General features: G+C 48.2%; 1 protein-coding gene and 1 non-coding gene across 3 annotated transcripts in view; both read right to left on the bottom strand.

Annotated features, from left to right (window-relative positions):
* Vdac1 (voltage dependent anion channel 1) overlaps positions 1–16,674 on the bottom strand; it is a 30,930-nt gene that overhangs the window by 5,953 nt on the left and 8,303 nt on the right. The window contains exons 2-5 of one of the 2 annotated variants that reach the window (XM_041664710.1): positions 9,185–9,251; positions 8,543–8,592; positions 6,595–6,747; positions 6,421–6,473 (exon numbers count right to left, since the gene is read on the bottom strand). In XM_041664710.1, the coding sequence (XP_041520644.1) occupies positions 6,421–6,473; positions 6,595–6,747; positions 8,543–8,592; positions 9,185–9,251 (323 nt within the window). Of the gene's footprint in view, positions 1–6,420; positions 6,474–6,594; positions 6,748–8,542; positions 8,593–9,184; positions 9,255–16,674 lie in introns of both variants that reach the window. The other variant, XM_041664709.1, reaches the window with a different exon arrangement.
* On the bottom strand, positions 10,295–10,413 carry LOC121457197. Its single transcript, XR_005975697.1, has one exon. It is a non-coding gene; the product is annotated as a small nucleolar RNA SNORA20 (small nucleolar RNA).

Below are 16,674 nucleotides of genomic sequence, written 5' to 3' on the forward strand. Positions count from 1 at the left end.
TTCGGTTTCTAACACCCACACTGGTAGCTCACAGCTGCCTGCAACTCCAGTTCCTGGGAATCTAACACGTTTTCTTGCCTCTGCAGGTACCTGCCTCTATGTGGTGAGCGTACGCACATACACACACAGATACACACACACATGGATCTAACACCTTTTCTTGCCTCTGCAAGTACCTGCCTCTATGTGGTGAGCATACACACACACACACACACACACACACACACACACACACACAAATAATAAATCTTTCCCCTGCTTACTGAGTGCAGTAGGAAAACTTTCACTGCCATGGTTGTGAGACCCCACTTGAGTTCACAGCAGAGAGTTCTGGATACTGATGAGGAACCTGAGTCCCTCAGTGATGGGGGCTGGAAGTCCTGATCTCAGGCCCAGTGATGCCAGATTTCTCAAGACCCAGTGTCCCTCAACAAGGGTAGGTGAGTCATAATTTTTATCCAACCAAAGTCCGGAGAATAAGAGAGTATCTACTGGGCTGAGTATATGGCTCAGTGGATAAAGTACTTACCAGACAAGCCGAAAGACCCAAGTTCAAATCCCCAGAGCCCAGCAAATGCTGTATGCATAGCAAAAGTATCTGCAATTCCAGTAAATCTCTCTAGAGAGATGGGATGGAGAGGCAGGAGGCTCGCTGAAGCTCAAGAACCAGCTAGCCTGGCTATACAGCAATGAACAAAAGAAATTCTGGAGAGATGGCTCAGTGGTTAAGAGCACTGACTGCTCTTCCAGAGGACCTGGGTTCAATTCCTAGCACCCACATGGTAACCCATACCTGCCTATAACTGTGGTTCCAGGGGATACAACACCCTCACAGAGACACACATGCAGGCAACACACCAATGCACATAAAATAAAAATAAATAAATCATTAAAAAAAATACAGAAATCCTGCCCCAAGAAGGTGAAAGAGAAGAGCAAACCTGAAGCCACCCTCTGACCCCGACAAGTGCACTGTGGGGGGTGCACACATACCATGCACACACAAAGACATTAAAATAATTTTTTTTTTGGAGATCAAACCTATCAAATAAAATTGAAACTATATCACATGATTGCAAAAAAGATGATTCCCTGGCCAATGGCTTTCTCAGCCCAGCAAACAGAAACCAGGTCTGGACAGAGTGCCGAGGACCACACAGACTTGCCTGCTCCTGGCCCTATTCACAGCGAGATTAAAGCATGCAGACTATAGGCTCTAAAAGCATTCCCTCCCCAGAGGCCCTGCTGTTTTGTGGGAAGTAGCCAGTTACAGATTCGGGGCAGGAAACATACAAAGGAAGCCTGGGGCTGCTCTCCAAGCTACCAGAGACTAACCAGGAACTGGGCAAATGGATCTGACTGTTAAAATAAGAAGGTTCCCACCCAGGAGCTTCAAAGATGGGAAAATGTGAGCACTGGTAAGAACAGTATTGTCAATAGACCAAAATATAGCAGATGTTTAGTTTAGTGCCGGTAATACGGCTTAGGGTAGTGGTGCTTGCTGCCAAGGCTAACGACTTCAGTTGGGTCCCCAGAACCCACAAGATAAAAGAAAAGATCTCCCAAGGCTGAGGCAAGATGATCATAGCTTGGAGGCCAGCCTGAGCTACATAGTCAGATCCTCTCTGAACAAAACATGAGTGGTTTCCTCGTTAGTATAGTGAAAAAAAAAAAAAAAAAAACATGAGTGGCACACAAACCTGGACGTGGAGGCAGGAGGATTGGAGTTCAAGGCCAGCCTCAGTTACTCAGCCGGGTGGTGGTGGCACATGCCTTTAATCCCAGCACTCAGGAGGCAGAGGCAGGCGGATCTCTGTGAGTTCAAGGCCAGCCTGGTCTACAAGAGGCTCCAGGACAGGCTCCAAAGTTACGGAGAAACCCTGTCTCGAAAAACCAAGAAGGAAGGAAGGAAGGAAGGAAGGAAGGAAGGAAGGAAGGAAAGGAAGGAAGGAAGGAAGGAACAAACTCACTCACTCAAATCCAGACTGGGCTACTTGAGACCTTCTCTCAAAAGACAAAACCAGTGAAAAGCAGTATTAACCAAAGCGTAGTGCCTGTAGCAGAATCTCTGACCAGCCACAGGCACCACCCACACCGATTCGAACAATGCCTCCACTCACTGTCTCATGGGATTCTAGCCAGGAGTCCATGCATCCAAAGAAAAAGGACAGAGACAGAGCTAGGGTGACTCAGCCATCCCCAGGTCTCTGCTCCTCGTGAAGCTAGGGAAGCTCTCCTTTCTCAAATGTCACTGGGATTTTTTTTAAGCTACTTAAGCGGGGGTGCTAATTTGACAAGCACTCAAAAGAGACATGACACACAGTGATGGTTAGCAACAGGCTTTATCTGTGGAAGGCAACACTTGTGGGGGTGCTAATCCCTCAGTGGGGTCTGAAGTCCCGCCTAGCTGTGGCCCACATTTGGCTAAGGGTGGCCAGTGTTTTCCAGGCATCACCAAAGCTTCAGGAAGTCAGTGTTCATTTCCATTCTGTTGAGAGCCATCAAAGCTCCACTACCCAGCACACCTCGTGCCTAAAGCTCTACCCTATAAACAGTCTACCCAAGGCTCCTAGGAGGAATGGCTGGCAGCAGGACTAGGGAACAAAGCCTTCAGACGAAGCTCTTCTAAAACAAGAAATACAGATGAGCTCAAAGGGAGATGAGCTCCCCAGAAGCCCAGACATATCAACCTGACAGAGCTCCAAACTGTCACAACAAAGACGCAAGCCACAGCATGCATGATGTAATAGAACATAACTCACAGAATAAATGTCCATGAATCTATCCTAACATAAAAACTGATCAGAGACTGGCAAGGTGGCTCAGCAGGTGGAGGTGGTTGCAGCCAAACCTGAGCCGAATCCCTGGGATTAGCATGGAGAAAAGTGAAAAACAAACCCAGCAAGTTGTTCCAGTCCCAGGGCATCCAATGCTCTCTCCTAATCTCAATAGGCACCAGGCACACACACGATGCACACACATACATGTAGACAAAACACTCACACACATAAAGATAAATACATCAGCCATTCTTCAAAAATGTCCAGGTCACGAGAGAAAAAGATGCAGAGTGTGTCCCAGGAAGAGACTGCAAGGGAGACCTGGGCGCTCAATGCAATGGAAGAGCCAGAACTGGATCCCAAGCCAGAACGAGAACATCAACAGGGCAACGGTTTAACAGTGCGGTACCAACGTTTGCTTGCTGGCACTCATCTTCGCCACAGTTGCTCTATGACAGGGACACAGTCTGCAAACTGCATCGCTGGGCCATTTGGTCCTTAAGCAAACATCATGGGGTGCACTTACAGAAACCCCAGATGGCCGTGGTTAATCACTCAATCACGGCCTCCTGGTGCACCCAAGGGACCGAGCACACATAAGATGCCCAAGGCAGGCAACGGAACCCAGCACAGGCGTTCACAGGAAACATTTTATAAGGAACACACTAATGGGAAACGCACAGTGAGTACGTGAGCCATTCACACACTCAGTCTGTATCACCACCAAACACCGTGACATGTGCATATCTGTACAAGCTAGACTTTTATGGAGAGGTGGCGGAGTGGGTGCTGTTTATATCAGTTATCGTACACTCAGGAAATACACTCTGCCTCGACGGCAATAGGAATGTTTGAGCTGTTATCATCTCAAGTTCCCATAGGTGTGCAACTGAAATACTATGTAGCAAATGGCCGTATATTCTTTTTTTTGTTTTTTTTTAATATTTATTTATTATGTACACAATATTCTGAATGTATGTATGCCTGCAGGCCAGAAGAGGGCACCAGACCCCATTACAGATGGTTGTAAGCCACCATGTGTTTGCTGAGAGTTGAATTCAAGACCTTTGGAAGAGCAGGCAATGCTCTTAACCACTGAGCCATCTCTCCAGCCCCCTGTTTTGTTTTGTTTTTCCAGACAGGGTTTCTCTGTGTCTTTGGAGCCTGTCCTGGAACTAGCTCCTGTAGACCAGGCAGGCCTTGAACTCACAGAGATCCGCCTGCCTCTGCCTCCTGAGTGCTGGCTGGATTAAAGGCGTGCGCCACCACCACCCGGCTTAAATGGCTGTATATTCCATATACATTATGAGCTGTGTTATAATGTGATGGTAGACAGAAGATTTCAACATTAGAAGGAACTAGGGGAGAAAGAGAAGAGAATTCTACATGTTACTTTTATCACAATTTTCTATATAAAAACTGTAAAGTTATTTCAAAATAAAAGGTTAACCTGAGGGGGCTGGAGAGATGACTCAACAGTTGAGAGCACTGGCTGCTCTCGCGAAGGACCCAGGTTCAGTTCCCAGCACCCACACAGCTCACACCTTCAATCCCAGCACTAGGGAGCATAGACAGGCAATCAAAAAAAGGAAGAAGAAAAAAAAAACATCCCAGAATCACAAAAAATAAAAGCACATGCCATGAACTGTGAATATTAAAGATGATGCAGATGGTAAATTTTATACATGTCTTGCCAAACCAAAAGCCTGCCAAACCAAAAACCTGCTAAACCAAAAAACGAAGACATGAGATTTAGTAAAAGCCTAGACTCGATCATCAGCGGGCAAAATAAGCTTCCCCTGATTTAGGAGAATCACCACTCCGAGCACAAAATCACAAGAGTGTAGACTATTCTAGAAGGGAAACGTTCTGTCTGGTCCTGTACAGCCTCAGGAGCTAAGGAAGGCCAGCTTGCTCTCTTTGACCTCTGATGTGTCAACAACCAACAGGCCTAATCTGTTTCTGGCTGAGATCTCAGTGTCTCAGAAAACTGGGAGGAGGGCCCTCCACACCTACAAAACAGGCAACAGTGACCGGAAGCCCCTGCTTCCAAATGCCACTTCTGCCCTTCAGCCTTGGCCACTTTTGTTACTGGCAGCTTTAACTAAAACACATCGACAGGACAGAAAGCTGCTGCCTGCAGCCAGACATACAATGGGCATCATGGGATCTAAACACTGGTCTGAGTCCTCTGCTACCAAGGACAATCCTCAGCCCTGGGGACACAGCTCAGTGGGTGGAATGCTTACCTGGGAGCACGAACCCCGGCTTTGACCCTTACACCCCCAGAAACTGGATCACATACCCGTGATCCCAGTACTTGGGAGGTGGAAGCAGGAGGATCAGAAGTTCAAGGTTGTCCCTGCCTACTTAATAAATTCAAGGCCAGCTTGGGCTACAGAAGACCCAGTCAAAAATGGCTTCAGGATTGTCTTAAAGTCTTACAATATCACTCTCTGTTTCCAGTAGGCATGTCTTGTATTCCAAACCCCCAAATTGCAGAAGGAAAAGGGAAGCTCCTTGGGGCAAACAGCATCCTGACCCTGGCAACCTCGGTCCCCAAATGTGCAGAGGAACACACAAAACCATGTGTAAGACTTTAAGACAATCCTGAAGCCATTTTTGACAATTCTGAATCCTCTCAGCCTCTGTGCCATAGTGCTTCCCCCCCTCCCCTGGGAACCAAGGACCTAACAGCTACACTCACACGTACTCAGTTCCTGAACAATTACCCATATACGTATGCTTAGGTTCGGTCCCCTGGGAAACGGGGTCAAAATGACCTCTTACCTCATCTGATCTGGCAACAGCTCTCCAGTCAATTATTGGTAATAGCCCTTTCAAATAAGCCAATCAGAATAGTCAAAGAACAACCTCCCTTGCTTCTGTGGCCCCTTTAAAAGTTGACTGTCTGTGGCCCCTTTAAAAGTTGGGGTCCTCCCCATAGGTCTCGAGAAAAAAAAATAAAATAAAATAAAAGTTGGGGTCCCTCGGCTTCCCGAATGCTGGGGGACCCTGTCAAGACAGAATTAATAAAATCCTCATGCTTTTGCATCGGCTATGGTGTGTGAGATGGTCTCTGGAGGCGACTCCTCCTCAGTGTTTGGACGCTAGAGTCCAACACACGCGTTAGATAAATGTATTTTCTTTTTCTTTTCTTTTTTTTTTTTTGTTTTTTTGTTTTTTGAGACAGGGTTTCTCTGTAGCTTTGGAGCCTGTCCTGGAACTGTAGACCAGGCTGGCCTCGAACTCACAGAGATCCGCCTGCCTCTGCCTCCTGAGTGCTGGGATTAAAGGCGTGTGCCACCGCCGCCCGGCTGATAAATGTATTTTCTAATGCTTGCTACAGCACAGCCCATTAACAGATGGGTATCTGTGTCCTGGCCCAAACACCACCACAGAACTCACAGAATATACAGAGCTCGGACCCTACTGTTGTCTCATTAGTTTCTGTTCTTTGATGCAGTATCTCACTATAGCCCTGGCTGGCCCTGACCCCTCCCCACCCCCCAGTCTCTCGGTTTGGAGGCTACCTTTAATATGATGTCACCCTTAACACCAAAATCCTTTGTCATGAAGGACTTTTCCAAGGCCCGCAACATCCTAAAATGTCCTCGTGGGACAAAGGCGAGACCCTTACCCAGTGTTAGGTGAGAAGGATGAGTCGAAGGTCAGCTTCAGCCCACGCGTGAGCTGCACAGAAGAGAGAGGTGGTACAGGTTAGCTGAGGGCTGGGCTGTGGACGCTGTGATGAGAATGGGTGGAGCCAGGATAGGAATGGGTGGAGCCAGCACTTCTGGCGGGGAGGCCTTACCTGGTCTTCCACGGTGATCTCGGTACCCAGGGTGTTGTCTGTGTTCCACTTTTCTGTAAACGTCAGGCCGTACTCAGTCCATCGATACTTGGTTTCCAGACTGCCGTTCACTTTGGTGGTCTCTGTGTTGGCGGAGCCTGAGCTGGTAAATTCCTTAAAGGAAAGAGAGTCTCAGCCCACAGTCCAGCCTGCCCTCAGTGCCTCCCAGAACCTTATGCAACAGAGTCCCCAGCATATCCAACTAGAATTATTTCTACAGTTCAGTTAGATACTGAAAATACAAAGGACTGAAAGATCCTGCTACCAAAAGGAAGCTTCTGGGGAGTTCTTTGGAAGACAGCTTCCTTCTTCCCCTACGGCCCTTAAAGTCTTCATAAGAAGCCACCCAACCTCCAGCTGCCTCCAGCCTCAGACAGAGAGAGAGTCATTGAGCGAAAGCTGACACAGCAGAATTCTAAATCCACACTCTTCCTTCCAACAATCTAAAAACAAGAATGTTCTCAAAATAATAATGAAACATTAAAACCATAGGTGGCACACATCTTTAATCCCAGCACATGGGAGGCAGAGACAGGCGGATCTCGGTGAGTTCGAGGCCAGCCTGGTCTACAAATCGAGTTTCAGAACAGCCAGGACTGTTACACAAAGAAACCCTGTCTCAAACGCCCCCACACACAAAAATATAGGTAGAACATGCCTTTAATCCGGTCTACACAGTGAGTTCTAGGTCATCCAGGGTCATGTCTCAAAAAACAAAACTAGCCGGGCGGTGGTGGCGCACACCTTTAATCCCAGTACTCGGGAGGCAGAGGGAGGTGGATCTCTGTGAGTTAGAGGCCAGCATGGTCTACAAGAGCTAGTTCCAGGACAGGAACCAAAAAGCTATGGAGAAACCCTGTCTCGAAAAAAAAAAAAAAAAGAAAAAAAAAGAAAAACCTAAACCAAAATAAAATAAATAAATAAAAACACATGTCAACAGAGCTGAAGACAGCTCAGCAGTAAAGAGCACTTAACTGCTCTTGTAGAAGATATGGGTTTTAATCCCAGCACCCACAATGCAGTTCACAGTGACCTGTAAAAGTAACCCCAGTTCCAGGGGATGCAATACCCTCTTTTGGCCTCCCCAGGTTCCTTCATACATATGGTACATACAAACTCATGCAGGCACAAACACACGCACACATATGCACACACACACACACACACACAAAAATAACTCCTTAAAAAGAAAAAAGCAGCTGAGCAGTGGTGGCACACGCCTTTAGTCCCAGGACAGCCTGGTCCACAGAATGAGTTCCAGGACATCCAGAACTACAGAGAAACTCTGTCTCAAAAAACTAAAAAAAAAGAAGAAGAAGGCAGGAGGGGAGGGAGAGAGAAAAAAGAGAGAGGAAGGAAGGAAGGAAGGAAGGAAGCTGGAGAGATGGCTCAGTGGTTAAGAGCACTGGCTGCTCTTCCAGAGGACCCAGCTTCAGTTCCCAGCACCCACATGGCAGCTCACAACTGTAACTCCAGTTCTAGGGGATCCAAAACCTTCATACCAATGCACATAAAATAAAGTTAAATAAATTATTTTAAAAAAAAAAAGAGAAGAGAAAAAGAAAGGCCAATTTTAAAGTAAGAAACATCAAGGAGTAACCAGGCTAGAGGTTTAGGTCAATGGTAGAGCATATGTGTACAGTGTGTTAGGGTCAGAGTTTGATTTCCTTCCAACACCACAAAATAACTTGCAAAAAAACAACAAACATAAGGGCACTTTACCAGAGGCCACTCTCATTTTCCTATGAATATCAGCAGCTACTACAGTCCCAGACCACCTATCACACAGATAAGATGCCGGACAAGCACAATCCAAATAGGCAACTGCTTCCGGCTCAGCCAGTCTGGACACAGCACCCCCTACTGGCCAGAAACAAATATACTGTCCCGTGCAAGCGGAACAACTTACCAATCCATTCTCCGACTTCGTTTTCAAATCAAGTTTTATTAAGCCAAAGCCTAAAAAAGGAAAAAGAAAAACAACCATAAACAGGTTAACTAACCAAGCCAGAGGGGTTGGAGCTGCAGCTCAGTGGTAGAACGATTGCTAGCAAGCTCAAGGCCCTAGGTTGGATCCCCAGCACTAGAAAAATAAAAACTTGAAGCTAGGACACCTCTGCCTTCCTCCTGGCCAACTGGAGGTGCTTACAGAAACTCACTACAGCCCTAAGCGCTGGGGGCACCTGACGCCTGCTACTGCTTATGAGAAGCCGATGCAACAGGGGCACACTGAGAACGCAGGCCCCACCTGTGCCCATGCAGGGCCGGGGAGAAGGGAGTGGGGGAGATTCCCAGCAGCTGGCAGAGACACAGTCATCAGGGCTGGTAGGCCGGGCAGGCTAAATTTAGAATGTCATTCTTCTACTGGGGCAGACGCAGCGTCAGCTACTTGTCCTGCAATGCCTGAGCCTCGCCACTGGGTGGCGCACAGCCGCAGGAAGCTCAACTTTTTGACTGCACAGCTGGGAACAGACCACCAAGTGTCTCAAACACCGTTTGTAGGTAAAAGGCCCTCCTTCATCCCTCCCGACTCCCTCCCTCCAACACTCACCATAGCCCTTGGTGAAGACATCCCTGGCAGACTTGCCAAGATCAGCATATGTGGGAGGCACAGCCATCTTCTGCCACAATAAAAGAAGCACCATATGAATGAATGCATCGGTAATTATGGAAATTAGTTTACCACCAGTAAAAGTTATTTGATATAATTAAACAACCAATAAAAACCACCCAGCTCTAAAAGTCCCAGGCATCTCCCTGCCGGGTGTGGGTGTGACGTGAGCCGTCTCGCCCTTCCTCTGAGGCCAGACGTGCAGGAACTTTAGTGATCGACCTGACTTTAGCAGCCCCAGGCCTAAGCACAGACCAGAGCACAGGGAGCGTCAGTCAATATTTGACGATGAATGAACTTTGAAAGACACGTTCCCAGGAGCCAGCGACATTGCTGAACCGCAGAACTCTCGCCAATACGGCATATCTTCTTACAAACGCCGGCTGTTTCAGCCGGTGACTGCGCAGAGGGGAACCAGAGTTCCCCAGAGCGATCAATGTATTCCACACACACGGCTCTGATTTCATTCTCTCGACTGGTATCAATTAGTACGTTCACGTGCCTCCTCCAGGCCAGCTTTTCACATCATCTTCACATTCGGGGACCACTTTTACAGTATGACAAGCTAGGTAACTCCTCACATGAAAAGAAACCCAATCACATGCTACAAAAGGGAATCCAGGGCCCACGGGATGGCTCAGTGGCTCTTTAGCCTTTCCCTACCAAGCCTGGCTACCTGAGTTCAGTCCTTGGGACTCACAGGGCAGAGCTCCCCCAGGAAGTTGTCTTTTGACCTCTGCACCCACTACACACACACACACACACACACACACACAAAACAACTAAATATAATTTTTAAAAATTGTAAAAAAAAAAAGATTTTTTTGTTTGTTTTTTGAGGTCCTATCTTTCTTGGAACTCACTCTGTAGACCAGGCTGACCTTAAACCCAGACACCCGCCTCTGTCTCCTGGAATACTGGGATTGAAGATGGGCACCAACAACACCCGGCAATTATTTTCATTAGTATTTTTTTAATTAATGAAAACAGTATTAACTGCAAACACTCTTGACTAAATCCTGCTCACATTTAAATGTAAGGCACCAAGAACAATGTCTAGACCATGCAGAAGAGAGAAAATCTCAATTTACAATTGCCCGATATTATTTTATCCCATGCGAATAACTGCTCCTGCTACTGAGAGACTAGAGCAGCAAGTAAACGGGAAGCATTTTTTTTTTTTTTTGGCAAAAATCTCATATAGCATAGGTTACCCCGGAACTCACTGTCTCACTGTGATGGTTGATATTGTCAGGCTTGCCAGAATCTAGCATTACCTTGGAAACGGACCTCACTGCACCATTCCCTAGACTAGCTCCCAGGCTGTCTAAATCGAGGAATGGAGCAGAGAACAGCACTCAGCAGCTCCCTGCTTGCTTCCTGGCTGTGACCCGCTGCCAAGACCCTGCTGCCTTGACCTCCCGCCCCGCGCATGGCGCGCGCGCACACACACACACACACACACACACACACACACCTGCATATGGCATCTCCTGCCCCTTGTACAGCACCCTTGAACACTGAGCCAGGACAAACTGCCTCAAGTAGCTTTGGTCAGAGTATTTTCTCACGGCCTCAGGAAACTAAGTAGCCCATGATGACCTTGAACTCCCAACCCTCCAGCCTCTGGGATTACAGGAATGTGCTGTTACACCAAGCAAGGCTTTAAGCATTTATTGTACTCCAGTGTGGCTTTTAAAAGTTTATTCATTTTTATTTTATGCGTTTACCTGCATGTATGTAAATGCACAACACTCATGCCTGGTGCCTGAGGAGGCCAAAAGGGGGAAAGTCGGTAACCATCTGGAACTCCTTAGAAGTGGAGCTACAGATAGTTGCGTCTCCGTGGAAGATGGGACTTCTGTAAGAGCAGCAAGTACTTGCTGAGCCACTTCTAGTCCCACTGGGCCTTTATTTTTTTTTTTTTTTTGGTTTTTCGAGACAGGGTTTCTCTGTGGCTTTGGAGCTCGTCCTGGAACTAGCTCTGTAGACCAGGCTGTGGGCCTTTATTTTTAAAAGCAACTATCAGCCAGGCAGTGGTACTGCACACCTTTAATCCAGCATTTGGGAGGCAGAGGCAGGAGGGTCTCTGAGTTTGAGGCCAGCCTGGCTTACAGAGGGAGTTCTAGAACAGCAAGGGCTACACACTGAGAAACCCTGTCTTGAAAACAAAAACAAAACAAAAGCCACTATCATTATCTGGGGAGCTGAGCCTAGAGCCCAGGGGTAGCACACCCACTAAGCATACCCACTAAGGCCCTGGGTTCCATCAATAGTATCACCAAATTAAAAACTCTTCCTTTTAGCTTTTCTTTTTGTTAATGTGTCTGTGGGTGAGTACGCACACATGGGTGTGGGTACCCTAGGAAGCCAGAAGAGGGCGCTGATTGTTACACATGACTGAGTCAAATATTTATTCAGCATATCTCAGTGGTCAGGGAAAGAGTAACTGTGATGGTCTCTGCTGTAAGGATGACATTATATTCCTGGAAGGTTTTATATTGACAAGCTGTATAGAAAAAATTTAAATCCTACTCTGGGACAGCGCACACTGTGACAGCTGTCCTAGAAGAGAAGGCGCCATGAATGAAAGTTCCATCTCAGCATCATTAACTTCACTAACCTAAAGAGTGGTTCCACTTTTTTCCCTCTTCCTGAGGCAGGGTCTCATGTAGTTCAGGTCCACCTGGAACTTTCTATTGTAGCAAAGGATAAGCTTGCATTTCTATTCCTCTACCCCTGAATTGCTGAGATTACAGGCACACATCACCACGCCTCCTTTGTACTTTGCTGGGGTTAAACTTAGGGTTTTGTGTACACTGGCAGGCACTTTGCCGATTGAGCTAAATTCCCAGCCTGGTTCCTTTCACTTCTAAGATATCGTACACCTAAATTATCAAACTGAATCTGCATATATGCCGCGACACACGTATGCCTGGTGCGACACACGCACGCCTGGTGTGACACACGTAGGCTTGGTGAGACACATGCACACCTGGTGTGACACATGCACACCTGGTGAGACACATGCACACCTGGTGAGACACATGTACACCTGGTGAGACACATGCACACCTGGTGAGACACATGCACACCTGGTGAGACACATGCACACCTGGTGAGACACATGTACACCTGGTGTGACACATGCACACCTGGTGAGACACATGTACACCTGGTGAGACACATGCACACCTGGTGAGACACATGTACACCTGGTGAGACACATGCACACCTGGTGAGACACATGTACACCTGGTGAGACACATGTACACCTGGTGAGACACATGCACACCTGGTGAGACACATGTACACCTGGTGAGACACATGTATACACACACAAACAGGAATATTCTTTTTTTTTTTTTTTTTTTGGTTTTTCGAGACAGGGTTTCTCTGTGGTTTTGGAGCCTGTCCTGGAACTAGCTCTGTAGACCAGGCTGGTCTCGAACTCACAGAGATCCGCCTGCCTCTGCCTCCCGAGTGCTGGGATTAAAGGCGTGCGCCACCACCGCCCGGCAAACAGGAATATTCTTGTATGTTCTCAGCAACTGGGAATCCCCTGGGAAAGACTTCAGGTTATCCCAGGAAACAATGAATCAACTGACCAAAGTCTTCCCTTCAGAGACCACAGAGAGCCCAAAGCAGGGCCAGCAAGATAACCCAGCAGGAAAAGGCACCTGCTGCCACACCCGACAATTTCAGTGGGCTCCTTGAAACAAGCAGGGTGGAAGGTAGAACTAACTCCCAAAAGTTACCTTGTGACCTCCACATAATAAATCAACCTATCAATAAACAAATAATTGTCATTAAAAAAATTAAAAGACAGCCCACAACCATATAGTATGCAGTGCATACTATAGTAGACCCAACCATGGGCTCCAATGCTGTCTGCAGTCCGGGCTGGATTTCACATGTTCAGAGGCTCTGCTCATCCTGCCTTGCTTTCAGCTCTTCTAGAACTGGGGACTCTCCTCTTCCCACCAGCCCCTTCCAGCAGGCACACACACCCCAGTGGCAGGCAGCAGACTTCACACCCAGGCCTTGGAAAATGGCACACACACCTCAGGCCAGATGGGCCTGACCCTTCCTAAGAAAAGTCAGCAGCATTCAGCCCTGGGCTGGAAGGTAACGCAGCCCAGCAGACCTGCAGAGCATCTCAGTGGAGAGCCCAGAACATTCCCCATCTCTGCCTGGGCTAAGAACTATCTGTGAAAACACAAACACAGGGATATGGAGAGATGGCTCCTTGTTTAAGAGCACTTTGCTGCTCTTGCAGGGGACCCAGGTTCAATTCCCAACACCCACATGGTGGCTCACAATTGTCCATAACTCCAGTTCTGGGGGGATCTAACGCACATAGTGCACACACACATGCAGACAAAACATTTATACATATAAAATAAAAGATTTAAGAAATGAACAAAATAAAGCAAACAAAAAGAGCCACCTGTAGACAGAGCTGTCTCTCCCCAACAGGCGGGAACAGAGGGACCAGGCCCATCTGAAGGATCCAAGGTCGCTAAAACCCACACTCTGACCGATTTTTAGAATTTCATTTTATATTTGTGTGTACCTGTGTGTGTGAATACGTGTGTGTGACCTATGTGCCGCATGTGCTGAGGTGCCTGCAGAGACCAGAAGACACCCGATCTCTTGGAGCTAGACTTACAGGTGACTGTGAACTACCCAAAGTGGGAGGTGGGAACCAAACTCAGGTCCAGTGTTAAAACACATCCTTATTCCCAGCACTCAGGAGGCCAACGTGGTCTGCAAGTGAGTTCCAGTACAACCAGGGTCACAGAGAAACCGTATTTCTAAATAAATAAATAAATAAAGTAAAACATCAGAGCTCTTAACCCCTGAGCCATCTTGATAGTGTGCCTACCCACATATGTGCCTGATTTTCAGTTTTTAATTTTTTATTTTTCTTTTGAGACAGGATCTTATACAGTCCAGGCTGGCCTCAAACACACTACGTGGACAGGGATGTCCTTGAACTTCTGATCTTCCTATCTCTATCTGAGAGTGCTAGCAGACCAACCATTTGGGATGTGTGCAGTGTTGGCAAAGCCTCCGCCAACGGGGCTGTGTCTCCAGTCTGTCGTCTGTCAGAGGCCAGCTCCTTCCCACTACTCTTCCCTGACCTCCAGAAAAGTCTGCCCCCAGGACCCACCCTGCAGACAGGCATCTCTGCATCTAGACCAGATCCCACCTTGAGTAAACGGCAGAGCGTTCACTATTTAGTGTTCCCCAAATGCGTCTTTAGACACTAATTCCAAGCCCAGCATGGAAAGCCACCTGCTAAAAAAGAAAAAAAAAAAACCCACAGCAAACATCAGCTACATTATCAGCACTAAGGAGATTAGTGTCCAGGACAAGAGATGGGACGCCAGCGCTCAGAGCGGCGGGCGGGGGGGTGGGGGGTGGGGGCTCTATGGGGTCCCCTCTGACTATTCTACCATGCTGCCTTTATTTGGCACCTGCTGCATGTAAGTGAACTTGCAGCACACAAAAACAGTCCTAGCTGCCAACGCTTTACGTCAGCCACTGAGGATACCAGCTTCCCCACTTGCAAGTTAACACCCTTTCCTAAGTCCCATGAACAGAGAGGGGAACATAATGTCCCCAAGTCCAGGCCGTTAGGACAAGGTGACAGGCTTGTCCACATCCAGCCTGGAAGGTGTGCCCTCCACCTTTTGGGGGAAGGGGAATATATACAGGAGAGTCAAATTTACTCTTGGGCCAGAGGCAACACCCCTCTGAGCATGATCAAATGCCCCCTGCTGCTAGGTTTCAGTGGCTTCCCCTTCTGCCCCCCAGGCACCCATGCCCCATCCTGTGATGCATTTATCCAGCAGGATTAAGGGCAGCCTGAGACAAGAGGAGGGTTCTGCCTCTCCAGAGCAGCGCAATCTCCCGACAAAAATAAACAGCACCCATAAGACACCCATTTCCTCACATCTCAGAACTCACTCAGAAATGCCTCCCTGGTGGGAACATTTTTTTTTTTTTTTTTTTTTTTTTTTTTGGTTTTTCGAGACAGGGTTTCTCTGTGGCTTTGGAGCCTGGCTGGAACTAGCTCTTGTAGACCAGGCTGGTCTCGAACTCACAGAGATCCGCCTGCCTCTGCCTCCCGAGTGCTGGGATTAAAGGCCTGCGCCACCATCGCCCGGCTCCTCTCACTTTCTTAACCCTGCCTGGAGGTAGAAGCCAGCCCAGGCCCCTCTGAGGCCTTCCTCCCACCAGAAGGTCAGTTACCAGGCACTGTGGATACACAGCTGTCTCCACAGAACAGCCCTCTGCAGCATCACCCACACCCCTTCAGAAGCCAGCACTGAGCATGAAGCGGAGCAGCCCAACACAGGCCAGGCAGGCAGTCCCGCACACAGTCAGGCAGGCAGCCCCGCACACAGTCAGGCAGCCAGCCCCGCACACAGTCAGGCAGCCAGCCCCACAGTCAGTCAACCCCTGCACACGATCAGACAGTCAATCCCACACAGTCAGGCAGTCAGCCCCGCATACAGTCAGAAGGCGGCCTGAAAAGACTACAGCTCTGCCTGAGTGTTGGAACCGAAGCACAGCCTGGGGGCTTCATGCCAGTAAGAGGTAAGAACACAGGAGGATGGGTAGGGCACGTCAAAGCAGACCAGCTCTGAAGAGGACCAGCAAGTCACAAGCGGCAGAGCTCCCTGCCTCCCCTCCAGTCTGCCAGCCTACCAACCCAAGTCTTCCCTGGCCGACCTTGAACAAATGAAGCCAACCCCTCCAGCCTAAGGAATGGATACCCAGCCATACTGGAAGCTCTGAGGGAAAGGATTGTATATCACCTAGCAGTCTACACAACACACTTACATAACCCCCATCGTGGGGCCTGGGGGGTGGGGTGGGGGGAACGGCAACATCTTCCTGACTCATCAACTACATGCAAGTGACAGCTGCTCAGTTACCACGCTCCCACCCCCCCCCTCCCACACCCTGAACTCAAGGCTCCTTAGAGCCTCAAGCATATGTTTGTCCAAATGTATCTACAGATGTCAAGGCCTGGCATATAATGGGCATTTGTGAGCAAACACGCAATGGGTGGTGCATGTCATATTTTTAATTACATGTATTTAGTGAGCCTGTGTGTGCCACGGTGCACCTGTGGTAGTCAGAGGGCAACTTGCAGTTCTAAATTCTCACCTTCCACCATGTAAGTTCTGGGAACCAAACTCGGGTCTTCAGACCTGGCAGCAAAAGCCTTTATCTTTAGTGAGCCGTCTCATCAGCCCTACCAAAGTGGTATTGCAAGATGAATTTTCGGAGTGTTTTTTGCCGCAGCAGCTTCAGAGAGCTTCAGAGGGGTGGGATGAGACTCAGCTGGGAAGGTGTTTGCCTAGCATTAGCACAAGGCCCCCAGCACTACCTAAACCAGGCTTGGTAGCACA

The sequence above is a fragment of the Microtus oregoni genome, unplaced genomic scaffold (assembly GCF_018167655.1).
Source record: "Microtus oregoni isolate MIOR12 unplaced genomic scaffold, Mior012 000015F_ref0000493, whole genome shotgun sequence".
Taxonomy (NCBI): domain Eukaryota; kingdom Metazoa; phylum Chordata; class Mammalia; order Rodentia; family Cricetidae; genus Microtus; species Microtus oregoni.